The sequence below is a fragment of the Terrapene carolina genome, unplaced genomic scaffold (genome assembly GCF_002925995.2).
Source record: "Terrapene carolina triunguis isolate 2854851 unplaced genomic scaffold, T_m_triunguis-2.0 Scaffold66, whole genome shotgun sequence".
Lineage (NCBI taxonomy): Eukaryota > Metazoa > Chordata > Testudines > Emydidae > Terrapene > Terrapene triunguis.
Window position 1 is genome coordinate 89,273,700 of NW_020664417.1, and position 26,918 is coordinate 89,300,617.

Here is a 26,918-nt window from a genome sequence, read left to right on the forward strand (position 1 = left end):
GTACTTTGGGATTCTTCAGAAACATCCAGTATTATTCTGTAATCGTATTCAAAATGTTTTTACAAAAACTGGTGGCCCAAAGCCTAGGATCTTAATAATATTTTCGGTAACTTGTATGCTAAAAGAACAGGAGTACTTGTGGCACCTTAGAGACTAACAAATTTATTAGAGCATAAGCTTCCGAAGAAGTGGGTTGTAGCCCACGAAAGCTTATGCTCTAATAAATTTGTTAGTCTCTAAGGTGCCACAAGTACTCCTGTTCTTTTTGCGGATACAGACTAACACGGCTGCTACTCTGAAACCTGTTGTATGCTAAAGGGCATAGTCTCCCCTCTGTGCCCATGCATAATTAATATTACTGTAACTTTTGTTCATTGGTTCCATGAGGGGATTCTCAATGATTCTCCACCCCCCTCAGCGGCTTTGCTGTTTTGAAGTTCATCTCAGTGTGTTAAATTTTGGGACAGTTCTCCATTTAGAATCCTCTCCTGTTCTTCCCCTAATACTTATGTAGCTGCTTAAGCCTCCCCTTGCTGAGTTTCGTAGTCAGCAATTTGGCTCCTAAAACACCATTGCTGCTTGTCTTGTGCTGTTTTTGAATGTGATGCAACTAGATGGCAGATTTTATTATGCGCGAAAGCAACTTCTAAGAAAATAACCTTTTAGCTGGGTAGAGCAGAATGTATATGAGACTCCACTGTCTAGATAAAAAGAATGTGTTGCTTTTTTTGAATGCTTGCGGGAGGAGGGTCACAATAGAGGCTCTATTGTGCTGTTAGTACTGTGAGTACAGGAAATCACAAATTAGCTATGACGAGGGTACTGCAGGGGAGTTTTAGTTTCCCACAGTATTAAAAATTTTTGAAACTTTCGTAATAGGTTGCTGTTCGCTGTTGGTAGTGCATGTTGTTTATCCTTGTTAGTTCTCTGACCAGACGCTCTCTCACCATCTCTTTGTTCAAGTGGTGCATGTTTGAGCCCCTTATATCCAGGTGGAGTTCCTTTCAGCGCTAAATATTATCTTTTCTTCTACACTAGCCACACACACACACACCATTTTTAACCCACTCCATCACATGATCATCTTGCAGCCATCCAAGATGTAAACCCTAGCTGCTTGCTCTGTCCATTCAGTTGACAGAGCTGCTTGACAAGCCTGGGTATTGGCCTTGGTGAGACCGTGAAGAGCAGTCACATCTTCACCTTTTCTAGCAGACTTTGAGCCTGATCCTGTGAGATGCTGAGTGCCTTCCACTCCCAATGAAGTCACTGAGAATTGAGGACACTCAGCACCACACAGGATCAGGCATGCTAAGTTATCCCAGGGGTAACTCCATTGATTTTATTGAAATTACACCAGGGATGAATTTGGCCCACTACCTGTGGACTGAGGAACTGGTCCCTCATTTAGGTATAGAATTTGGGATCATATAGAGACTCCTAAACCACTGGCCTGGGTTTCTTACGGACACACACAAATAATCTAAACATGACAGTGCATTGTAAATGGACAGCTGGAAAGGATTAGCTCCTAAAATACCGTGAACATCATACAGCTTCACTTTTGGTTTAATAACGTTGTGAGTGTCATCTCTCTTGGCCTACTTTAAGCCTCTTAATCTGTCTGTTTCTGAACACACTGAGCTGTATGGCTCTGTTAGGAAAAGTGGTGTTTTGTTTGTTGGAAGGGGGACAATATTCTTCTGTGTTCACTAAATGGAAAGAAGGAAGAAAGAAGCACATAAAAGAGAGCTTTTGCCTGTATTGTGGGCAAAGTAAAGTTTGTACAGTATTAGTTAAATCTGTACCACTACCTGTGCTAGTATTGCTTAAATATATTGTGGTTCTTTTGGGATGGATTTTTTTATCCAGAAATAGGGTCTTAAAGTTAGCATAATTGATTTCTTCTCAAATGTACATTTGAAAATATTTCAAATGCAATATTAAGTCCTGATTATTTTTTCCTGTGATCAGTAAATGAGTAGCTCTATTCCGGTGTTGTGACGGTCTCAGCCCAGGTCTAAGGCCTTGTGTGCATAAGAAGGTTGCACTTATTTAACTAAAGGTATGATTTCAAACTGTTTTAGTTAATCCAGTGTGAACCCCCGTGTCGACTCTCTTATTTCAGTTTAAACCAGACTTAAATCAGTTGACCTTAAATTGATTAGGGATCAGTCTAAGCTAAACCAAAATCAACCACTCTTGAAACCAAAGTAAGTATACACACACAGGAGGTTGCACCAGCTTAAGTAAAACAAGTTTAACATATTTTGTGTTTAACTGGTGCATCTTTCTTGTGTAGACAAGACCTAAGGTGATTACTTCTTTTTATTGACTAACTTATGCGCCCCTCTCTCCCCTCAACCAAAATCAGGCCTTCAGTTTCCTGGGGTTGGGCTACTTGAGACTGCCTCTTTTTGATTTTGTTGTTGTTGTCCTTCGTGACTGAAGATAAAATTGATGACGGTATTCTGTCTTGTGAATACACTTGTGTCCAAGTAGGCTGAGGCATGAGTGACAGTCCTTTCTGCATTGAGCACATACGTAGCTTGATATCGAGGAAGGGATTACAGCCTGTGCCCACTGAATCTGCCCATGTTTACAACTCCACCTCTGTGCCTCAAGATCCATATGGTGATTAATCTCGAGCTGAGTACAGTAACTCCTCACTTAACGTTGTAGTTATGTTCCTGAAAAATGTGACTTTAAGTGAAATGATGTTAAGCGAATCCAATTTCCCCTTAAGAATGAATGTAAATGGGGGGGTTAGGTTCCAGGGAAATTGTGTTTTTGCCATACAGTACTATAGTTGGGAGGTGCCCCCGCCTTACTCCACACAGGCACAGCTCACTGGCACTGGAGACAATTAGGCAGGCAAGGAGGCTGAAGGTGCTGTAGGCTAGGAGAAGCACGTTGCGCAGCAGCAGCTTCCCCAAGTCTGCAAGCACCAGGGGCAGGGGGCTCAACCAGGAGCGTAGCTAGGGGGGTTCAGGGGAAGCAGCCGCTTCCCCTCAGCACATTTTTCAAAAGTGGCACCTGCCAGGCCGGCGCTGGGCTCCTGCAGGCAAGGGGGGGGCGGGCAGCACGGCCGGGCTCCGGGGGGGCCCTGGGGGGGGGGGGGGCAGCGGGCGCGGCCGAAGGAGCGAAGGGGCCGGCTCCTCGGCCATCGCGCCCCACACTCAGCGCGGCCCCAACATCGCCACGGCCGCCTCCTGCGGCAGCTCAGGGCTCGGCGGCCGAGCGTTCCGCAGCTGGCGGGCAGATCCCCTCTCCTCGGCAGCTTCCTGCTTCCCCTCGGCCTGGGCAGCCCGCAGCTTCCTGCTTCCCTCAGCCCGGGCAGCCCAACATTAGCAATACCCCACCCCTTGCTAATGCTGGGCTGCCCAGGCCGAGGGAAGCAGGAAGCTGCCGGGGAGAGGGGATCTCACCAGCTGCTGCCCGCCCCATTGCTCCGCTCCCCCCGGGAGAAGCGAGCAGCGCCCGCCCGCCACCCCTTCCCTGCGCCCGCCCCCACCCCTGGACCGAGCCCCTCTGAGGGGGGGCGCAGCATGGCCGCAGCGTAGCCGGAGGAGCCATGGGGGGGGCGCACAGTGCGGCGCGGCTGGAGGAGCCAGCCAAGTGGGGGGGGGCTTGGAGCGGCCGGAGGAGGAGCCCAGGGGGGCGTGGCCAGAGGAGGAGCCAAGGGGGGGGGCGCCTTTTTTAGGTTTGCTCCCCCTGTACTTAGAACCTGGCTACGCCACTGGGCTCAACGCTCGGCCCACCCACTCCACCCCTTCCCCTAAGCCCCCACCCTTAACCTGCCTATTCTTCCCTCCCTCCCCCTTTACTCTGCACGCCATGTCCTCACTCCTGCCTGCTGCAATCAGCTGGCTTGCGGTGTTCAGGGGGCAGGAGTGGGGCGGGGAGGAGCGAGGACACAGCATGCAGGCTCCCCCTCCCTCCCCTGCCTCCTGCCCGTGGCAATCAGCTGGTTTGCGGCATTCAGGAGGAAGGGGGAGCCTGCGCGCCGAGTCCTTGCTCCTCCCACCTCCCTCCTGAACACTGCAAGCCAGCTGATTGCCACGGAGGGGAGGAGAGGGAAGGCGCTGATCCGCGGGGTCTGCCAGTGGGCAGGAGGTGCTGTGGGGGCGTAGGGGACCTGATAGGGGGGCTGCCAGCTGTGGACAAAGCAGGCAGCCAAATGATGTTATAGCGAAGCATTGCACAACTTTAAATGGCGCATGTTCTGTAATTGAGCAGGGACGTAAGATCAAAACAACATTAAGTGAGAGGACGTTAAGTGGGGAGTTACTGTAACTCCATTGTTGACTGTTTCTCACCAGCGTGATCTGTCTGTTCCTGATGACTTCCAGTTGTCGTCATCAATGTTGCATGCTTCTAGTTGTGCTTAAGTGTGGCCCTGAAGCACTTCTTTTGGCTGCCTCAGATATGGTTGCTCACTTTCAGTTCACCATACAGCAACTGCTTGGGCATGGTGTCGTCCACTCTCAACACATGACCAGCCCAGTCTAACTGTGAAACATGAGCCTAGCTTGAATCCCTGTGAAATGTGCTGTGATACGCTGCCACAACTGACATCAGTGGTGGTGTTGCTAGATTCCCCTGGATACAGTACAAAGCTGGCAGGGAGTTCTCTGTGTGAACTCTGGGGTTCTGGAATATCTCTTGCACCTATTCTGAAATAGTCACATTTGCTGACTTTCATGGAATTATTTATTTATTTTGTGTTACTATATCACCAAGGAGCCCTAGGCATGGACCAGACAGCATTGTGCTAGGAGCTGTACAAACACTGAACAAAAGGACAGTCCCTGCCCAAATGAGCTTACAATATATGATGAGCCAAAAGACAGCAGATGGATACAGGCAGATGGAGGAAGGAGTACAAGGAAAATTGAGACAATATTGGTGACAGTACACCAGCAGCCTAACTGCTGTCAAGTTTTTTGTAGGTATCATGGCCAAAGAGAGTTTTGAGGAGGGATTTGAAGGTGGATAACGAGATGGAGTGCTTCATGGCTCTTTCTTTTGGCCTGCCACTGATGAGAGATGGGGGAAAAGGTAGTGTTGGCAAACAAATTGAGGATGATTGTATTTAGAACTGCTGCTTAGTAGAGGGGGTGAACTAATTGCAATTTGTATCTGATTTTTGTGCTCAGAGCCTGCGTATGACTTTTTTTAATCTAAATTAATATAAAATAAATACAGTTTGCAAAAAGTGAGGCTGTGATCTGACCTAATAGTTATGCCCTAGCATGGACAGAGCATTCTGTTCTAAATAATATACACACACACAAGGCAAACTGAAAACCTGCTTTCTACCATTGTAGTGCCGTCTCTTTAAATTTTGGTGGTAAGATCTCTATGTTCAAACCAGGAAGTAGAACCTCATCAATTAAGCTGCCAAGACAAATCTGCAAGGGAACCAACAAACTAATGGTAAAGTCACTAGACTGCACTACAACCCTGTTTTGCTAGTTCTGAGTACTCTTAAGCCTGCTGAGATGCAGAAATTTGGACTGGAGACATGCTAATTTTACTTAACAGTTGAACTCTGGAAGGGAAGGAGGGATCATAAATTCTTGTAGTGTGAGTGCGCACATTGTATGAGCATTCAAGACTTTGAGATGACTGTTAAGTAAAGAGCTACTGTATCAGTACCAGATGGAAAATGGCCCGAGAAATAGCCTCTGTCTAAAAGGGGGAGGAGGATTTAGTTTTAGGATCTTCTCCATTCCACACAGCTCCTGCGTCTGGCTTCCTCCTGTGCTTTGCTTCCTGCAGAGGGGCACATGAAGGCCAATTTAGGAATCGGATCCGTAACAGGACACAATTCCCCCTCATTGATCGCATGACAGAACACAGAGAAAAACATCAGGCTTCCAACAGGAGCTTTTTTGTCCCACCCTTTATCAGATCCGTGTCATGGCACAGTATCCGGTAGCTGAAATCAAGAAGAAGACTCTTTTGAATGTTGTTTACTACTCCAGATTGTCCAGTACATGCTGCTATCAATGGCAGAAGCATCACTGCTAAACTAGTGCTGTTTTTTTCAGAGGCTATACTGGTTTTGTGAAGTAGGATAAAGTCTTTTCGGTAATAGCTTGAGGCCATTTAATTTATTTTAATACAGCACACTTGGTCGTCCGGTTACCTCTGTGCCATAAACAAATGGTTCAAGTCCCAAATAAAATCTTCAGTGTATACCTAATGCTGAAATTGTAGAGCAAATAATTGGAGAATACCAGAAACTCAGATGATTTGTCATTTGGCTAAAATATTGCAACTGAAGTTCTTTATATCTTCATCTGGAGGTTGGCCAGTAGACAGTGAGAGCTTCCACAATACCTTTTCTATGTGATATCGTCCATATGCTGGCCAACATTCTTTCTTTCAGTTATACAAATAGATTCTACTATCAAAGGCTCTTTGAGAACTATTGCTGAACGTATAATTGTGCTGTTTGCCTTCCCAGTTACTGCACAGTTGACGTTGTTTCTTATTTCTTTAGTATGTGGTATTTATATGTAAATATTATGGAACTTCTTATATCTGTCAGTGGTTCAGATCCTGCCCAAAGTGATACCGAGTAAGAAAACAATCTAGTCTGCTGATTGTTTGAAGCACAATGTGATATGAGTTGGTTAGTGCTGTCAGTCAAAAGCCAAGTAGATAGGTGTCTTTACAATAGTACAGGGGTTGGCAACCTTTCAGAAGTGGTGTGCTGAGTCTTCATTTATTCACTCTAATTTAAGGTTTCGCGTGCCAGTAATACATTTTAATGTTTTTAGAAGGTCTCTTTCTAAGTGTCTATAATATATAACTAAACTATTGTTGTATGTAAAGTAAATAAGGTTTTTAAAATGTTTAAGAAGCTTCAGGCAGTGTGAGTGCCACTGAAAATCAGCTCCCGTGCTACCTTCGGCACGCGTGCCATAGGTTGCCTATCCCTGCGATAGTAGATTCAATCTCAGGAAAGAGATTGCTGAGAAGCTGAACTACCTTTACACCTCACTCACCTGGCACAAGTGGTCCTTTCATATTGGCAAGGAAGTGTGTAGAGGCTTACCCGGTACTTAGTTGCTGCTTGTGCTGTCCCTGTTCTGTACTAAATAATAGACCTGATTTTCCAGTACTATCTCAAGTAGTAGATTCGCTTTAAAATATTAATATGTTTAATAGGAAATCAGAAACAAAGTTGTTCCTTTTTCCATTTCACATTGAACTCTTGGAATAATACTGCACAAATGGATACAATTTTAGGCCCTGATTCTGCAAAGACTTACGCTCATGCTTAACTTTACCCATGTGAGTAGCACCATTCACTTCAGTAGCACTGCTCAGAATGTATACAATTGAGTATGTGTGGAGGTCTTTGCAAAATCAGGGCCCTAGATAGCAAATTGCTGATTTTATAGGGGGTGCGGTGTACCACCTCACACGATTAGTTTTCATAATGACAGGGTCAGGCTGTAGGAGTGATGCCACCTCCCAAATTAAAGTGTCATTTTTCAGGTACCTCCAACCCCTCAGAGGAGTTTGATTAGTTGGTTATGGACTGTCCTTACAGTCGAAGATTGAAAAGAAAATGGCTTATAGTGAATTTCAAACACACAAAGTTGTGAACCTACAGTATGCATCAGTCAGCTGGGGCCTGATCCAAAGCCCACTGGGGTTAATAGAAAGACTCCCTAATGGCTTCAGTCATCTTGGGATCAGGTCTTTGGCACATTGTCCATTTATGCCAAAAAGTCGAACTCTTTCCATGAAAATATTTTTAGAGCTGTTGCTGATGAGGGGAAAACAAGGAAATGTCATTGGCTAACACAAGTCTACAACATTATAAATTACCAGGGGCAAAAATTTGTAATCTCCCCCTCCTCCCCCCTCCCGATCTTTCATTAAATATGCATTTTGGGGTAGGACTGTAATTAGTGCCTTCTATCCATTGATGTGCATGGATTAAAGTAGTAAATGGATCTAAGAATACATTTTATATAAACTTTGAATTCTCATCTGCAATAGGTGTGTGTGTGTGTGTGTGCGCATTTTAATGTGTATGCGCGTATGCGCGCGCACACACACACACACACACACAGTAACTATCTGTATGTTCATTTGAGTGTGTTTATAGTAACCTGCTTTGAATTAGTGCCGGCATTTGGAATTTTTTGACATTTAATATTCATGCAAAATGCAGACATAAAAATAAAATACAAATACATGCAAAATGCATTAGTGGTGAATGTCGGGAAATCCCAGCTGCCACTTCTACGACTGTAATTTTCCTCCAGTTTTCGATGTAATATCTTTTAATATGTTCTCAAGAACTAAATAGAAAGGGGGGGAAAAAAGAGTTATTATGCTGTTTACTTGATAAAAGAAATTAGGAGGGCAATAAGAAACAAATTTAATATTCTGTCTTTACTTTGTGTTCATTTATAATGCAAGTTTTATGGATCTTTTACTTGGTGGCTTTTATTTATTTATTTCTCTGGGCTGTAGAGACCAAACATTTGAATCATCTTGCTCTATTGCTGATAAATGTCAATGTTACCATGAAATTTGCTTCTCTTAGACCTTTGGCATCCATTTCCATTTAACATTGTTTAAAATAACTAAAGTTATTTTATATACACTGTACTGTGCTTCTAAATTATGAATGAACTTTTAAATAATTTTTTCCTTGTAACACACCAAGTGGTAGTGCCTTTTCACCAATATGCAAACTGAAAACCTATTAATCCATCTACATGAAATAATTTTATAATTCCACATCTTAATTATAATTTTTTTAACATTCTCTCTTCCTTACCTTGGGTAACAGAGAAAAGCTGTGTCTTTGAAATGCTACAGTTTTGTCATTTAATAATTTTTAGACAACTCATAGCAGGCCTAATTTTGCTACACTTACTCAGTAGAGTACCAGCATACTCTGTGAGTTACCCTATTGACTAATTGCAGAGTAAGGTACTTCTCAACATGAATAAGGGGGAAAAGTAAGGACGTATGTGAGGTAAAAAAATTAAATCTCAATGAATAACACGTTCAGGGTGTGGTATTTTTGTGAGCACTGAATAACAATTTTATTCTTACATGTCTAGCAAGTAAAAACTCTCAGTAAGAATTAGTCCAGTCGATGTTAATCTTCAATGCTTTTTTAGTTTAGTTGTTCAATATGATATTTTCCTTTGTACTAGAAAATGGCAACTTTTAAAAGTACTTTAGTGGGAAAGTGCCATTAGTCAGATACCACAAATGCCTTAAATTGCATTGTAGTCAAGTCCTCTTCTGTTGTTGTAAAATAGTTATGAATCATGAGCATTTTGATTGGCAGTGTGTTGGGTTTTTTTATATATATAATAATATAAAATAAATAAATAAAAAGTAGGTTACTTCCAGGTTACTTTTTGTTGACTTCTATACATTTCTGTGCTCCATTGGCACGGAAAACGTTTGTTTGTGGTGCTGTTTTATAGGTGTTTTCCTTTTACTGTCTATGTAGTTACTTGTTTATTTTTTAATGTGAAAATAGAAGCCCTGTATATTCTTCATCATTTCTCCATTGTTAATGTATGCATGCTCTCCAGTGCTATATAAAATTACCTTTCCCTCTGTCCTTGAAAATTATCGTATTTGTTTTAAAAGACTAAAATATTAGAGGTTAATACTCTTCAGAGTGTTGGTTACTGTATTAATTAGTGTACAGTATAATTCAATTAATATGAATAACTAACTGGAAGGATGTGTGGGTCATTTTTTTCCCCTTTAATTAGTTTAAACCCAGAAAGTACATGGAGCTTTCTAGTTATGCAGAGATACTGCACTGAAAATTAGTACATAGTATATTTACTGATGTTAACCATCCCTACTTTTTTTTTTTTTTTTTTTTTTAAACCAAATAACTTTGAGGCTACATTTTCTTCTCTAGCAAAGACTTACTGGGTCCTACGCAGAGACACTTCATTGAGGCTGTAGTATTTTACCATGATCATGATTGGTTGTTTGTACCAAATAGGCTTCTAGGTTCTTGGCAAAATCAAAGGCTGTTCCCAAAAATACCTTATTTATGGCCATTAGCGAACTTGTGTTACAGGCTTTTTGTGATGATTACTGCAGCAATGTCTTTTCTGACTTGACTGTGGAACACTTCAGCGACTGCTTCTCAGGAAAAACAAATAGATTTCACCATCAGACAATCAGGATACTGGAGAAAATAGGGAATAGTTCATTCCTCTTGCAAATGTAATGATGATCACTAGTTCCCGAAATCAAGTCACACTATTTACATTACCTCCCACAGTGGGTGGTATCCAGTTTACTTCCTTCCACTTAACTTTAAGTTGTCTGGAATGGCATTTTTGGTGTCACTTGTATCACGTTTTGCAGACATCAGTGATATTTGTTTATTCATATCTACAGATTGTTAAGATTAAGCTGGACAAAAAGCCATTCATTAATTTTGTTTGAATTGGCATTGTTTTAGAGGTAGGTCATATAAACGTCTAGGTACAAATTCAGCCTGGTGCAACTCTGTTGCCTTTAGTGGAGTTAAACATACTTTCCGTATGGCGAAATTTAGCCTCATTCTAATGTATGAGAGAGTCACAGACACTGGCTGAAGAACTGCATAAGCTTCTTGGAATAAGAATTCACACTGACCCACTCCATTTCAACTTTCAAGTGAATTATTTGAGTAACAGGTTCATAAAGGTTACTCACTGAATGATCAGAAAATGAATGCATTTGCTGGTAATATAGATATTCCACTCAGATTTACACATGTAATAACCAATCAGGTGGTCTGACTTAGGAGCATTATTGTACTATAAAATAAAATGCACGTCCCACTTATTTCATTCTCTCCTCCCCTTTTGCTGATTAGTATAAACTGAATTTCATGCTATTCAGCCCAGTTAGTTAACACATGATATGTCTATTTAAAATTTTGGCAGATTGCAATAAAAGTGTATGTTTGCACTATGTATGATTATTACTCTTTACTATATCCATTTTTTTACTAGTTCCTTGGTATTACACTACAACCATGGGGTTCATTTCTGCCTAGCCATATCTCCCTCCCCTCATATCATTACACTTATCAAGGTGCAGAAAAACAATAGAGAGAAAAATCCCCAATTTACATGTTTTAATGTTCTTTTTAAATAACTTGAAAGGAATATGGGCTATTTAGGACCCTGTAGCATCCAAATAAAAATACTAGTTTGTTTTATACTAGATCTTTCTTCTGAGACCTTTCTGAGCCTTCCATTACATTCTTTGAAATTGGCTTTGCTAGAGCTAAAAGATAGAAGTCACAGAAGAAACTCGGAAGAACCTTTCCCCCCCCCCTTTTTTTTCTTGCTTACAGCATTTTACAAACTAGATTTTTCACTAGCGCTAATGTGACTGTGAAAAGAAGTTAGGTCTTGCAACTTCCTGTGTGACTGACTGCATCCCACTGCTCCCCCTTCCTCCTCCTCCTCCTCCCCCTTCCTCCCTGTGAGCAAGTCACAGGTGGGCAGGCAGAAAAGAGTGAGAAGCAGTCAGGGACAGGCTCTACCCTTCCCCTCACAATGCACTGGCCAGTGGAGCTAACTGGGTACGGGGGCAGATAAGATGCACCCCTTTCTTGGTTGCTGTAAATTACTTGCCTCCCTCCACCCCGGAAGTATCTTGCTGGTGTTCCTGCATGGATGGCACTAGGCCTGAACCTCTGTTTAGCTCTAACTCTTAAAACTTTTCCATCTCTAATTTCTATCACATTGTCTGATTTTTTCTTATCTTAGTGCAGGATTGTAAACTCCCTGAGGTAGGAGCTATGTCTTTCTTTATGTTCTTTCCAGAACAACATATAGCGTCAGTACTCACCAAATAATACAGTACGTTTTCTAGGGCTTCCTTTATATTTAAGTTTGCTGTAGTGGCGAAGCTTCCACTTCTTTGGGGGTAAAATGTGAAGGAGCGAATTTGAAGTGCTGTAGGAATCTTGACGTCCTCGTTGTGTAGTGTACCTCTTGCATGGATGTCACTGTATTCTGCATGGCTTTGGCCACATATTTACAAAAGTAGATTCCGTGAATGTGTCATCAAATTCTAAATCCAGTAGTCTGTGCTGTATTTATTTAAAAATATGTATTTAAATATATTCCAGTTGATATAATGCTTGTGAAAGGGAGGAAATGATACACTAACTATAAATAGTTCAAGCAAGATCTGTACAAGTTTTACCCACAAAATTCTCCCAATGCACTTCAAGTCTGATGAGAAATGCATTTTATGTTTCTGGACTTCTTTTGAGCAGCAGCTGCCAGTCATGTCAAGTCTGTTGTAGTTTTATGATGCAGATGCCTACCAAAGATTAGGATAAAATCACCAAAATAATATTACATGTTACTTACTTGAACCGAAGTACCTAGATCTGAAAGACAGGGTCTGATCCTGCATTCATTGATATCCATAAAAACGCTCCCATGGACTGCAGTGACTACAGGATTGAGACTGATAGTACTAAGACACCAACCACCTTGTCCTCCAGGTAACTTTTGACACAAAAGTTGCTCTTTTTATTCTTTAGTTCCATTTTTAATCTTTTTTAATTTAAGTAAGTTAAATATAGGCATGTGATAAAAGATTCACATTATATAGCATTGCTTATAACAGAACTCTGGAGGCTGCCCAGAGAACAGATGTGTAAAAACAAAACTTTAATATTGCTTTTTATATTTACCAGAAGAGAGATTATGCTATTAAGGGGGAAAATTTGTGAAGTCTACTGGCTTCTGTAGGTTTTGGATATACCATATATTTTAGATTGTATTAGGGCCAGGACTGTCGTTTTCTCTGTTTGTAAAGTACCTAGCAGAATGGGGCCCTGTCCTGGTTGTCCTGTAGGCACAAGTGCTGCATACGTTTAATGAGGAGTTCCCCTGTTATAATTTGTATAAAAGATATCATTTTTTATTATGTTGAGCTTCCAGGACTTGAAAGTGCATTTAGTGAATGGAATATTAGTGGAGGCCTTCCAGTCCAAAGTGATTGCTACTCTAGCAATGAGAAATAGCTCAGTGGCGAGAGGCCAAAAAGGATCAGTATTCACAATACATTATATTCGTTATCACAACCAAAAATGCTAATCCTGGGTAAGATTAACTGGCGCTTCAAAGATATAAGAACAGTGAAGTGAAATACGCTTCCAGAAGCATTTAGCAACTGGACAATACTACCACATTATCAGGGATTTCCACTGTAAATTCTGTGTTCCATCTCCGTTCCTTTACTACAGTCCTTGTTAAATGAGCATCTTCTCCCCTGAGTTACTCCACAGATGTAAAAATTTCTCCGAGAAAGGTGTTCCATAAGTATTTTCAAGATTCTTTAGTTTTCATCCTACAGGTTAAACGATGGGTAATAGCTCTTCACCCATATCTAAGTTGTTTGGGACATAAAGAATTTAAAGGTTAATCTGTCTGGTCAGAGTCCATGGGGAAAACACTACAGGAGCTAAAACTGGCTCAGAGTTTACTCTGGGGTGAGGGGGGATATTTGTTGTCTCAAATGAAAGGCAAATACTTAATAGTAAGCATAAAACCATTGTGTGCAGCTAATGCTAGAAAGCTGCCGTACTAACTTACTTTAGAGCTTTTTCCCTCTTTCTTTGTAAATTGCCACCATGAAAACACCTGAGCTGATTCAGTTACTTTTCAGTTGTTCTCTCAGCTAATCATAGGCTGAACGTCCAAAGTGATATGGAAAATTAAATTAGTGATGAAGGTCTGCTGCTCTTCCTCCTGGACCTCACCAGCAGGGTTATCCTCACCATCTTCTTGTTTGTTATGGAAGATGGTAATAATACTTTCCGAATTGGGGGAATTTTCTGACAATTATTCACTTGTATTGGCCAACCAAGCGGCCTTTTTTTCCCCCTTCCCCTTTTCCTGAAATTTCAAGAGGAGGGAAGCTGCTGCATTTGCTGTCCAAAATCTTCCTTGATGCTGTGGCTCTTTTAGAATACTAAAAAATATGTATCAAATGGTCTGATTTGATTTTATTTCCATTAAATTGGTGGGGTTTTGGTCACCTTTGGAAGATAACCAAAAGATTCCAAACTTTTTTGAGTACATGCGCCAGCAGTTTGTTTTTTGGAAAAGCAATGGCCAATTTTTTTTTTTTTTTTTTTTTTTTGGTATGCAACTTTTGGAGTACTTAATTGTTGTTTTTCCTGCTACCCACATTTTTTTCTTGGCTTCAGAGAAGCATGTCATGTAGGCATACAGTAGAAGAGCAATTACAATTTCTTACTTTGGAAAATGCCTTTTTTGCAACTACAGGGAAGAAATTAGTAACATCAATCTAGCATCCTACCTAGTTACTACCCAATCTATTCTTTATTTTGAAGGGAGGTCATTAAGGTCAGTTTTTGATTGCCCTCTGTTTTTCATAACCTTTCTAATTCTGCAGAAGTTTTATGCTGTCACTGAGGAGGCAGAAGTTTCAATTAGAGAGGGGGAGATGACATTTATATGACGCACATGTATGCTGTGGGCAGATTTCCTAAGTGTTTGCCTGCAGATTGGTAGACACAGAGGCTTTAATAAGTTTATTTTTTTAAGATAAAAAATGACTGGAAGATGTCAGAATGATCCTGGTGACTGACAGTTTAGCTTCCATTTGTTAGGGATTGTAAGCTTGGATTTGTTTTTCAAAATTGTTTCTGAATCATATTAGATAGTTTTCATGTTCCAGCAGGATTAAAATACAACCAATTTCTGGCTCAAAAACAAGAATATACAATATTATAGCTGTAATTTTAATTTATCAAGCAATTCAGGATATGAAAGAGAAAAGGCTTATTGTTCACATTGTCCAGAAATGGATCTTTTGTTGTAATTGATTTGAGTAGAATCAGGGCTTGTCTACCTGGTGGGGTAATGCGCATTAATTGGTCTATGTAAACCCTGCAGGTGCACTTTAATGTAGTGCTGTGTGAAATAGTGCTATGTTAAAGCACACTAGGGAACCTTTAGCGCGCACCTGCAGGTTCTGCACAGACCAAGGGATGTGCAACATGCTGATGGTTTTTAGAAATCACACCCCAGGAGAGCGCATTATCCCACTGTGTAGACAAGCCCTCGGTAACACATTTTATATGATTTTCCCCGACTGTTGGGTTTTTAAACACCAAGAAATGTCCTAGGCACTTCACAGAAATAAGTAAATACATGATCTGTGGCCTAAAAAGCTTATAATGCAAGGCCCCTATCCTGCAGACAAAGTAATTTTACACATGTGACTAGTCCCATTAGGGAAGTTTCTAAGTTTTAACCATTTTTAACCATGTGAGAACATCAAGAACTACAAGAAACATCAAAAAGCCAGTGGAAAAAAAATTCAAAAATAGGTAATTTTTGAATACTTCCAACTTTTAACCAATTCAGTGGAAACACTTAAAACATTCACAAAAATCACATCTAGAACCCCTTAGAAAGTGGTATGTGTGAGAAGGAAGTATTTAGCTTCTTTCATCAAATCATGGGAATAAGTCCCCACTTTAACTGTACTTTCCAACACAACTTTAACTGTGGTGCTGGGACCAGCCCCTTCATAACTGAAACTCTAAACTGCATGTGAAGAAAAACTCACTAGAACATGTATCTCACATCATGGTATGATTTATTATATTGTGATTAAATGTAACTTGGTAATCTAAACCAAGCTGTTGCCGTAAACTGCCTGTTTTATTTGGCTGTTACACTGTTGTTGCTGGCCCAGTCTCAGTGAACTAGTCATTTTTATACATCCTGTTTGCTTACCTTCAGAATGAACATCTTTTAAAAAATTCTGTGTCCTGAAGATTTGGCTCAGCTAGCACGAGTTAGCCTACGGAATATATTGGATGGAAGATGTCTTTGATTCCTTTATCCTTCAGATTCTTAGATTTTTTTTCTTTCTTTTTTTTAAGACTGAGCTATCCTGTGGTTTGTAATCATCATCAACGATTTTCCTAATATTAACAGAGAAGAGCAAAGAGGTCACTGTCTTCAGGGGGGAAAAATTAAAGGAGCTTTAAAGATTAGAGCCCCTTGTACTGGATCAGTGTTGATGGAGTTGCTTTGGCATGCAGAAGAGCACAATGCAGTGTAATTTGAGAGAGTTTATTGTCCTCATTTACAGAAGCCTTAATACTGTATTGAGTGGAGGTTTCTAATGACAGTGATCTTTTTAAATGCCTGGGGATTTTTCAAAGTTTTAGTTGCAAATCTTTGGCAAGAGATTTTTATTTCTCTTCCCTTCCCCCATCCCCAAAAAGAGTCATCATTTTTTCACTGGGAGGATTGCTGCCACAAATAGCTGTGTGAATTTAGCTGAAGGGGGGATGAATCACAACAAAAGCTTTCCTAAAAACAAACTCTTAAGAAGTGACATTTTAAAGAGATTGACGAGAGTTAAGTGTTCAAAATGTAAAAGAGTTCAGTATTATTTTTCAGTGTATTCAGCTAATCTAAAAAAACCCCTCAACATGGTAAAACTGATTTGGTTTGCTAAAGCCCCATATTTGTTTTTTCTCAACATTTTTGATAAGAAAAACAAGGAGTGCCTCTTAACGTTCTAGGTCAAAGTACAGGTGTGCTGCTGTAGAAATCGCTTTTCGTGTTTGGGATGCGGGGTGGAGTAGCCTTTGATGTTTGGCCCCACCTTGATTACCCTGCCTGATACAGCATCCCTGTCCAATACCTAATATACACAGAGAGAAGCACAAAGGAGAATAATCATCATTGCAGACGGGATTGTGAAATGTCATGCATCTTCAGTGGTGTCTTTAAAATATTGGGTAATTAGTGCTCATGAAAGCTGCTGGGTTGACAGCTCTATAAACTGACATCTTCTATTCACAAAATACCTGCAGCACAGAGAGTGGTAATGAAAACTTCCCTGTGTTGCCCCCATAATATGCCTTACTTCTTTTCTGGAGGGAATAGCCTTTAGAGGGAGGGAAAGGTTTATTATTTTCTATTCATTTGCACAGTTGCTCAAGTTTATATGGTGTTTTACCAACAAATCAAAAGACAAAGGTCCCTGAGTATGTTGCATCCTAAATTCACTTTACATGACCACCCAGTCTTCATCAATTGCCAGCAGTGGGTGCTAATTGTGATGTTGTGGTAGAGCAGGGGTTCTCAACCTTTTTCTTTCTAATCCCCCCCCCCAACCTGCTATAAAAAACTCCCAAGGCCCACCTGTGTCATAACTAATTTTCTGCAGATAAAAGCCAGGCCTGGCATTAGGGGGTAGCAAGCAGTGCAATTACCTGGGGTCTTATACCACGGGGGGGGGCCCCCAGGAAGCCAAGTTACTCGGGCCTCAACGTCAGTCTCACGTGGAAGGGCTCAGGGCCCTGGGCTTCAGCCCCATATGGTGGGACTTTAGCTTTCTGCCTTGGGCCCCAGTGAGTCTAACACTGGCCCTGCTTGGCAGACCCCCCAAAGCCTGGACCCCTGGTTGATAACCACCATGGTAGAGGACAGTGTGATATGGGCAGTTGCCACTAAGAGCTAGACTGAGACCACCAGCTCTTCTCACTTCATAGAGAAACTCAGCCATGCTTCTCCAGCCTGGGTCAGATTTGAACCACGTTCCTAGAGGTGAAAGGTTCTGCTTCTGAGACTCCCGATACATCCAATACTCCTTTGGTAAAGTGCCTTGATATATCTTGGCATAATATAGATTGCAGTTGGAATGACTAGGAGAGTTAATCATTTTGCTCTTAGTAGAATTGTTGAAGCAGATTGTTTTTCTTGTTCATGTCAGTAGGAGTTGCCTAACCTTTGAAAAAGAAAGATACGCCCACTTCCCTTAGTGCCACCATCTGAAAGTGCACTTCCCACCATGTCCTCTATAAAACAACATATTTTAAAATAAAGGGTGTTTATTTTATATATATATATATAATAAAATAATGCAGTTTCTGAGCCTACTGCAGAGGTATTCCACTTACAGGAAAGTGGCAATAGATTCATACAAGGGATACAATGCTTACATTTGGAGCTTCTCAGGGATGTCGCCGGGTCATGTGGCATGGTGTTCTTGTTGAATTCTTTATTTTGGGACACTTTAATTAATCAGTAATTAGAAAGTGACCATGACTACAGAGAAAATAAAGACCAAATTTAAAGCCATTTAAATCCTGCTAATTTTTTCATTGCGATGCATATGTTTCAGCCCTGTTTCCTGCTAGTTATAAACAAGATTATGACTTAAGCCACAACCCTTGCAGGAGTGGGTGTTGCAGAGCCACCCTGCAGCTCATGTAGCAAGTAAGAAATTTGGAAGACTTTAGCCAGAATTCCTTCTAGAACTCCCTGGGATTATACTCTGCCAGACCAGCTCCACCACCTGTAGGTAGGAAGCAATATGCATTTTCTCCTTCCACCTGTGTCCAGCCAGCCTCTTCTGGTCAGTCAGAGACCTGATCCTGTCCTCGCTGCACTCCAAGTTTTGAGATGGCTAGTAGTTGCACTACTCTATCCATGCTTAAGGAAGGCACTGCAATGGCCCCGTATAGAGATGCAAGTGAAGGGCTCCTGGCACTCTTCTGCCTCTCCAATCCTATATACAGCAGTGCATGTCCAGCTCCAGTGTGGCCCTAAAATTAAAAACTGCGTGAAGGAGGCAAACCATCTGACTTCATCTTGGAATAGTGTTTGCAACTAGTCTGTAAAACTAGTTTCACCCCCTGACTTCCGCAAAGACCCACTTCTTCTACCAGACCCAAACTGAAAAGACAAATAGGCTGATGTAGGGAGGTCAAATAATCAAAAGCAGTCCCTTTCTCTGGGCCTTCCAAGGCATCTTGCCTTTTAGTAGCAAATCCTCAGCTGATGTAAATTAAATTATCATAGCTCCATTGAAGTCCGCTCCTCTGTCTTTTGGATTGTAAATTCTCTGGGCAGATTCTTCTGTCTTGATATTTGGGACTTGTGCAGAATTAAGCACACTGAGCAATTAACAAACAGCAAATAATAATAATTATTAAAATGAACAGGTGACTTGTTTTTCTGTCTTCCTCTAGATCCTAATAGTTTATTAATTCAAAGCATGAAGGGAGAAAGGAGGTGGGACCCATGTAATGTACATAGGAAATTTAGTTGTGACTCTGGACCAGAAAGTGCTTTCATAAGTCTCTAGCTTTTCCATCAGGGTGATTGGAAAGTTTTGGGGGTTTAAGGAAGTAAAAGCTCCAGTTGTAGAGTAGATATGTTGCTAGTTCTAGGGGAAGTTCCGTTGCCTGCGTTATGCAGAAGCTCAGACTAGGTGATCACAATGGTCCCTTCTGGCCTTGCAGTCTATGAATCTATAGTTAGTGAGACTATGGCCACAAATGTAGAGGGCTTCAGTTTCACAAATTGAATACCTTATTCTTGCAAATACCTCATTATTGCAAATATCCAACCTCTCAAAATAACAAATGTCAAACATCTCTAATGTCCTTCTCTTCCCTCCTTTTCTTTTCACGTCAATGATAAAACCTAACAAAGTCTTTACTGTGATTTGGCATTGAAACCTGCATGGCCATGAAAAGCTCTGTCCTTGAAATAGTTTTGCTTTGATGAGGCCTGCTTTTAAGTTCCTGTCATTTCAAAATGGCAGCTCCAAAATGTTGTCACTTAGCATACACAGTTAGCTGGTTTACTGTGCTTTTATTAGTATTTTTGATACGGCCTCTTTCATGTAATTGTTTCTGAGCATGTTGGGTTATTTCACCGTGATATACAATTAAAACATTCTCTACGGTCACACATTGTGTTATTGCCATTCATTAATTTTACCTTACAAAGGTGTGATTCGTATTGTTTCAAGGTTTGTTTTGAAAAGCTCTAGTTAACATTGGGCATATCATCATAGCGTACATAGCACAGAGACATTAGCATGTGTGATTTTTGTGACAGATGTGAAGGTGGTGCCAGCCAGATTTCATGTAGCTGTTTGAAGTAAATGTTTAATGAATAGACTATTTTGTCAGGCCATTATTTTGTTCCTATTTACATAACCATTACTTCTGCTTATGGGTTGCAAAATATGTTGAACAGTTGAGGGAATTAATTTTTTGTTCTACCCTGTGACAAGTTTGCCTGAAGTTTTTGTGTCCATAGTGACACAGCCACTGTTGTCTGGTAACTGTGTGGAAATATTGTCTATTTAAGAAGGACCACTGAGTCGTCTTGTTTGTATTTGCCCAACAGGAAAAATGTATCATGTAGTCACATAGTGTCCTGTTATTAGATCCTTTGCATCTTCCTGGTTTAACACTGCCTGACTGAGTGCTGGTGGGACTTCCTCACACAGGGCAAAATCCAGCTGTGGTGTATGTGAATCCCGATCCCATGAAAATCACTGGCCCAAATATTGCAATGATATACATTTTGGTGGCATTGGCTATATATTGGGTGTAAGTGGTAAAGTAACGTAAAATGAATGTAACATACATGCCAATGAGAAGGAATGGGGTGTGTATCAGGGAAAACAATTAACGAGAGGATGTAGGACAAGTATGTGTGACTGCTTTGCACTTCATCAGGTGAGCGCTGATCCAGAAACCACACCTTTTGGGTCTGTTGTGTTTTTTACAAAAGTACTTGAATTTTACCCAAATTTGGTAAACAGAAAGCAGAGTGCATTCGTATCCATAGATCACTGTTACTCCTGACCTAGGCACTGCTCCATCAAAGCACTTCAGCATGTGTTTTTTATTAAGCATGTGAGTAGCCCCATTGACTTCAGGGGGACTTACTCACATGGTTAAAGTGAAGCAAGTGCTTAAGTACTTTGCTGCATCTGCATTTCTAGGGGTGGACCCAAACCCCATTGACGTGAATGGAATTCTTTCCATCAATTTCAATAAGATTTGTATCTGGCCCTTATGTCCCTATATACTAGTTACATCTCTGAACTTCCATTGAAATTAAATGAAGAGTTCATCTGCCAGCTAGTGGAAATTTGTGGGGCTCACTACTGCCTCCTCTTAGGTATTTCTATTTGCTACTTTCCTCGATAAACCTCCTTTCTAGCCCCTTAGGGTGACATCCTGTCCCCTCTGAAATCAATGGGAGTTTTGCCATTAACTTCAACTGGGCCAGGATTTCATGGTATGTAAATTACATGCACTTTACATATCCCTGAATATCAACATGGTGCATGGTAGTCTACTTTTCCTCTTTCTCTCTTACAGCCAGTTCTTTGACCAGTTTACAGACAGTATGTAATTTGTAAGTACATTGCCATTTACCTGTTCTCTGAATTTGGTTTATCAGAATGCAACAGGATCATGTAAGAGCATGTCCTACAAACACACAGTGATGTGGCCCCAAAATAAATTCCCAAATTTCTAATTTTCCTACAAGTTAGTCTTGCGAGACCACAAATGAGAATTGTAAAATTTCGGATTTTTCTACTCATTTTAAGACGAATGGCGTATTAGCAAACCTAATTTATGACAACTCTGTAGTCATATTATAAGATGTATTTTTTTTTTGTTCGTTTTTAGATTAATTAAGGAACGGAATGAAGTTACCAAGGGTTTTGTTATTATAATGCCCAAAAGTCTTCTAGATATTTCACAGAAAAATAAGAGACACATTCCCTACCCTTAAGAATTTACATTTTAGATGGAAAAAAGTGAGATGAAACAAAAGGGAATAGGGAACTAGGTGCACAGGTTACAGATACAAGCTCATGAGTTACCTGGCTGCCCAGCATGTCTTGATAGTGTGGTGTTCTTTAACTATTAATTTAATTGGGGGGCGGGAGTGTTCAATAGTTTGTGTTTTATTGTTTAAAATTAAAACCATTTTGACATTTTAAAAGACAAGTGTAATAGGAAACGTTCTTTTAAAAGGACATTGTCAAGGGAGTTTTCATAATAAAATAATTGTTTTACATACTTATTCATCATATCCCCCTGGAAGCTTGAGAATGAAAACTCTCCTTCCCAGTGCCTTCCCCGTCCCCCTTTTCACTTTCATTCTGGTTTGTTATTATAGGGTTACTCATGAGTGTTGTGCTTTTTGGCATTGATATATTTTTCAGAAAAAAGAGAATTGAAGCATTTGTTTTGAAAAAAGAAAAACACATTTAAAGAATTACATGGACTTTGCAAACAGATATAAGAAAATGAAAGGTAGGTCAAATTTCGGGCCTACAAACCTGACAGTGTCCCTTTCATTTTAACGTCGATGCTTTATTTGACAAAAATTAATGATTCTTGTAGTTACATTAAGCAATGGCAGACAAATGTAAAAATAATATTGTTAATCTTAATAGCTGTTTTTCTTCTATTTCTTCTATCTATGTTGTTTTTAAATGCCAATGAATGGCTGCAAATGATAACCTGATTAGACATCTCCCTTTATTTGTGTAATCTGACTACTTTACTTAGGGGTTTTTTTTTTTTTTTTTTTTATGATAGTTGCTGAGAAAGTGCTTAAAATAAAGGATCAGTGACTAAAATACAGATGGTCTGTCCAGGACCCAGAGAAGTTTTCATTTTAGCATTAACGTTTACGTCTACCTTTCATTTTATGTCACCCAAAAGCCCTTGCTGAAAATTGGTGTACAAGGTCTTCTTTCAAGAATGATGGTGTGTGTGTGTGTGTGTGTGTGTGTGTGTGTGTTGGGATTTTTGTTTAACAAATTTTGGGTGGCTTATCCGTTTGTTAAGTTACCAGAGAATAAGAAAAATAAATGCTGTGGATTCATGTAAGGGCTGGACGGCTGATTTGTAGGGCACAACTACCAGGGGAATGAGGGGAATTGGGCGTGAGATGCCTTCCCCTCCAAACTTAGTGCCAGAGCGGGTGATCAGGTCATTAATCCCCAAGTCTGTGTGAAGAACCAAGCAATCACTTCCATTGCTTGTGTAGTAGGTTGACCCTGTGTCAGATTCTGTAATTGAAAACTGGCTTCACACTAGATTTGAATGGTTTTTTCTTTTTTTTTTTTTTTTTTTTTAAATAATCATCCTAATATTCAGTTCTAAAAGACACTGTTATGTGTCCATATGTAATAGTTACTCTTCACGTTTAGCGACTGTGCATGGGTATGCGTATTGTACTATGGTATTATTTCTCTTTTATTTCAGTAAAACATGAACAGTTGTTGACACAATTGTCTTGTAGTGGTGCTGAAACTTTGGCCTCAATGATCTGATGTATTGACAAGACAGACTTGTGTCAGTGATTGCTGGATTGAGGCCTGTTGAATTTAGAGCTGTTAGCAGTAGATTTTTTTTCTTAAATACATTAGATAACATTAAGGGCCTGACTTATACCCACCAAAACCAGCAAATTCAGAGTTAAGTCTTCTCACTCCATCTTTAATGCACACCACTGTGTCTGGCTTTTCCTGCACCGTATGGTACAGGAGATCACAAACTGTCCTCAGAACCTTACAACACCTAGGCAAAAAGTTTATCACATGACCGCTCTGAACATTCCAGGTATGTCCATTTACAGTGCACCTGCTGTGCTGCTGAATGTTCCATGTATGGCTTAACATTCCATTGATTTCAGTGGAATGTTAATGGATGATGGCAGCGCACAGCAGGGGTGATTGAAAACTAGAAGTGAAAGGCGGAAGAGTAAGGATGCAGTGAGAAGCTTCAACTTTGAATTTCCTCGCTTTTGTGAGTATGAGTCAGACCCTTAATGTTGTTTTAATGTATTTTTTGTGTTTAATTTTTAGTAAAAATTTGAACACGATCCAGGCTACAGAGGTTGCAGTGGATAAGAAGTTTAAAAGCTTTGGTTCAAGATTACAGGAGACTGCAAGAAAAGTTAAAGACATGGAAATGAGGATCAAGTGACAGGATGCTATTTTCCCTGAGAATACTGAAGATTGTAAAGCATTGAGAAATCGAATTCATGACCCTGGAAATCAAGCTCAGATTAAGAAATGTCAGGTTGGTAGGGGTTCCTGAAAGTTTGGAGTTAGGATAAACTGAGATTTTTTTTTTTTTTTTTTTGATCATACATTGTGAAGCTGCTGTGATCTGGGGATAGATGGTTTGAAAGTTCTTCTTCCTGTATTATGATATATCCTATACCTGGAAAAGCCAACCAAGCAAAATTGGCTCTTAAATCGGAGTTTATAGTATTTGTGGTTGAAGAATCCCATTTTAACCATATTCTTTTTTTGGCATTAAGTTGCATGTTTTATTTTAATACAAGCACGGAAACTATTGCTCTTGACTACTCATTTCTTTATCCTGACACTCTGAGGGCTTGCTGCAGAGACCAGATACATGGCAGACCATGACATTTCTAGATAAGAAATAGACAGAATGCACCCGAATGATGGAAGAAATGGTTTCTTGTTCAGAAGACTGATTCATAGTGAAACCATGTTTTTCAAATGTAAACTTTAAATCGTTACTGCCATTGAGATGAAATTACTGTAAATTCACTTAAGTGTTGAGTTATTGTCTGTAGTTCAGTGATATGGTATTTATGCTGAGAAGTTGTGCAACAGGAAATCTAACCTGAAGTTTAGGGAGGATTTTGGCAAACAAAGGATTAGCTGTGTGTTCATGGTCAAGGTCACAAGTTAGACTTAAACTCTGAGGGCACTACTGGCTACACCCAGTCTGAAGTTCTGTAGAGTAGAAGTGTGCTTCAAGTTATTTTTGTTACCTTTCCTTTTATATCTTGGGCCTGAGTCTGGTATATCACTTATGCCAATGTTAAACAGGCGTAACTCAGTTACAATCCATGGAGTTACACTGAGATAAATGAAAACAGAACCAGGCCCCATGTGTATTTTTTTAATGATCCCCTTTTGGAGGAATCCTTATTTTAAAAAGTGGTTTTCTATTGCGTTTGCAGTTTAAGTATTTTGTGAACTCTAAGATTGGCTTTGTCTGGAAAGTGACTGAAAAATTGGCATTTTCTTACTCAACCATTCTGCTCTCTGTGTTTATTCAGAGTCATATCTGCTGTCCTACTGACAAAAATTAATTTTATTACTTTTATATTAGTGTTGCAAAACTATTAGAGGGACAAGGTGGATGGGATAATATCTTTTATTGGACCAGATTCTGTTAGTGAGAGAGACATGCTTTAGAGGGGTCCTCTGAGTTATATATATTGGCTTGTTCATCATCAGTAGTTTTGGTCCAAAGTTCCAGTTGCAAGTATCTTTATTACTGGTGATGAGGCATGAGCCAAAAAGAATCCAATTTGTCTCTCAGACCCAAGTTAGGTTTGCTGGACTGGTGGTTAGAAAAAACATCTTTTACTTGTTACATGACCGGTTGATAAGAGAGGCAATAAACCTGGAATCCCACAATTATTATTTTTACAGTTCCTTTTCAAAGTGTAATTGTACTTTATTACATTTTGGGTTACATATCAGAATACCAGCAGTGATTCTGTAAGTTACTTTACTTTGAAAGCATGGCAACGTTCCAGGTGAATTTACAGTGGGGACTTTCAGTGAAGTTCCCAAAAAGGATCAGCAGTTGTCAGGGTAGTGGAAGTAAATTTGTGGTGTTAAGTTATATATTTGTGTCGTGTTCACGTTCTTTGTCAAGCACTAGCATATGATGTATTTGTAAGAAAATACTACCAATATCAAGGATAACACATGGTCCTTTGTGGATGGTGCAAATGACTGTTAGGCTGTCCTAGATACATGATTCAAGAAGAGACAAAAAGAAAAGGTCTACATTTTGTTTCAATCATACTTAATTTTTGAAGCTGATCCAAGTACATGTATATTAAAATGAGCACTGAAATTCTTGGTGTATGCCAGAAATATCACTAAATAGAACCCTGCTGTCTTACCAAGGAGGAGACCCACTGTAATCAATAATGAAAATTGATATGCTTGGTCCTTTCTTGAGAGAGAAGGGTTTTCATTAACATCTCATCCACAGAGCGCCACTGCTGGTGGATGCCTTGCCATCTCTCCTATTCTGTGAATAACACAGTGCTACTCCATTGCTAAGCACCACTATCAGACCAACTTTGTTGCACCTCCTTTCATCTGTCAAGATGTTGGACGGCCTATAATCATATAACTCCATTGGCATGACCAGTCTGTTGGGAAGGCAATGGGGACCAAACAGATTTAGGTGGTGACCAGATATGAAGGGGTTTGTAAAAATCCATTGCCCTCCTGCTCTAAGGTTGAGAGATCCTGCTGCTGTTTGCTTTTGAAAAGAGGACAAAAATATCTAGTAATATTTAAATTGAAGCCAAGAGTTATTTCTAGATGCCTCTCAAGGGTTTTCGTGCCATCTAAAAAAGCATGAATATTGGAATAATTGGAAAGAGTATTAAGTGGATTTAAATTTTGCTGACTTTAATACTTTTTTTCTTCAAAGGTAAAACTCTTTGAGCAAGTAAATGGCTTAAATATGAAATCATACTGTAGGACTAGACTGTATATTTACAAGCTGCCGAGTAAGGGGCAACAAGTAGCCGCACTGCCCCAGGAACAGACTAGAGAATAAATTGTGATTTTGAGTCACCATTTGTTGAATGGTTTCCCCCACTCCCATTCGGCACTTCAGCACTAGTGGGGAAGTAATACACTATTGGTATGGGCCAGTGGTAGATCCCCTTCCACAGCAACTCGGTTCTTTTGGCCAGCACCTTTCCACGGTATAGCCAGGGCTCCCCCTGTTCTCCACCCACCTGTACAGTAGACAGAATAGCAGTCCCACAGAGGCTGCTGAGCCCCCCACACTCTGCCCCATGAAGCAGACATGGAGGGGGCAGGGACCCTCATCCCCCCCTCAGTCTTAAAACTAGTGCAAGAGAGCAATTGTTTAGCAAATGCAAAGCATATAAAATTCATACAACAACAAATGTATAGAAATTATAATGGATACATGAGGAATTTCAAGACTGCTTCTCTTGCAG

General features: G+C 40.3%; 1 protein-coding gene across 7 annotated transcripts in view; it reads left to right on the top strand.

The window, feature by feature from the left end:
* Positions 1 to 26,918, top strand: part of CTBP1 (C-terminal binding protein 1) — an 85,044-nt gene that overhangs the window by 7,293 nt on the left and 50,833 nt on the right. For 2 of the 7 annotated variants that reach the window (XM_024201462.2, XM_024201463.3), the window contains exon 2: positions 22,084 to 22,174. The exons of 4 other annotated variants lie outside the window; for them this stretch is intronic. In XM_024201462.2, the coding sequence (XP_024057230.1) occupies positions 22,141 to 22,174 (34 nt within the window). In that variant the 5' untranslated portion in view covers positions 22,084 to 22,140. Of the gene's footprint in view, positions 1 to 22,083; positions 22,175 to 23,736; positions 23,954 to 26,918 lie in introns of those variants that run through there. One more of the 7 variants, XM_024201464.2, reaches the window with a different exon arrangement.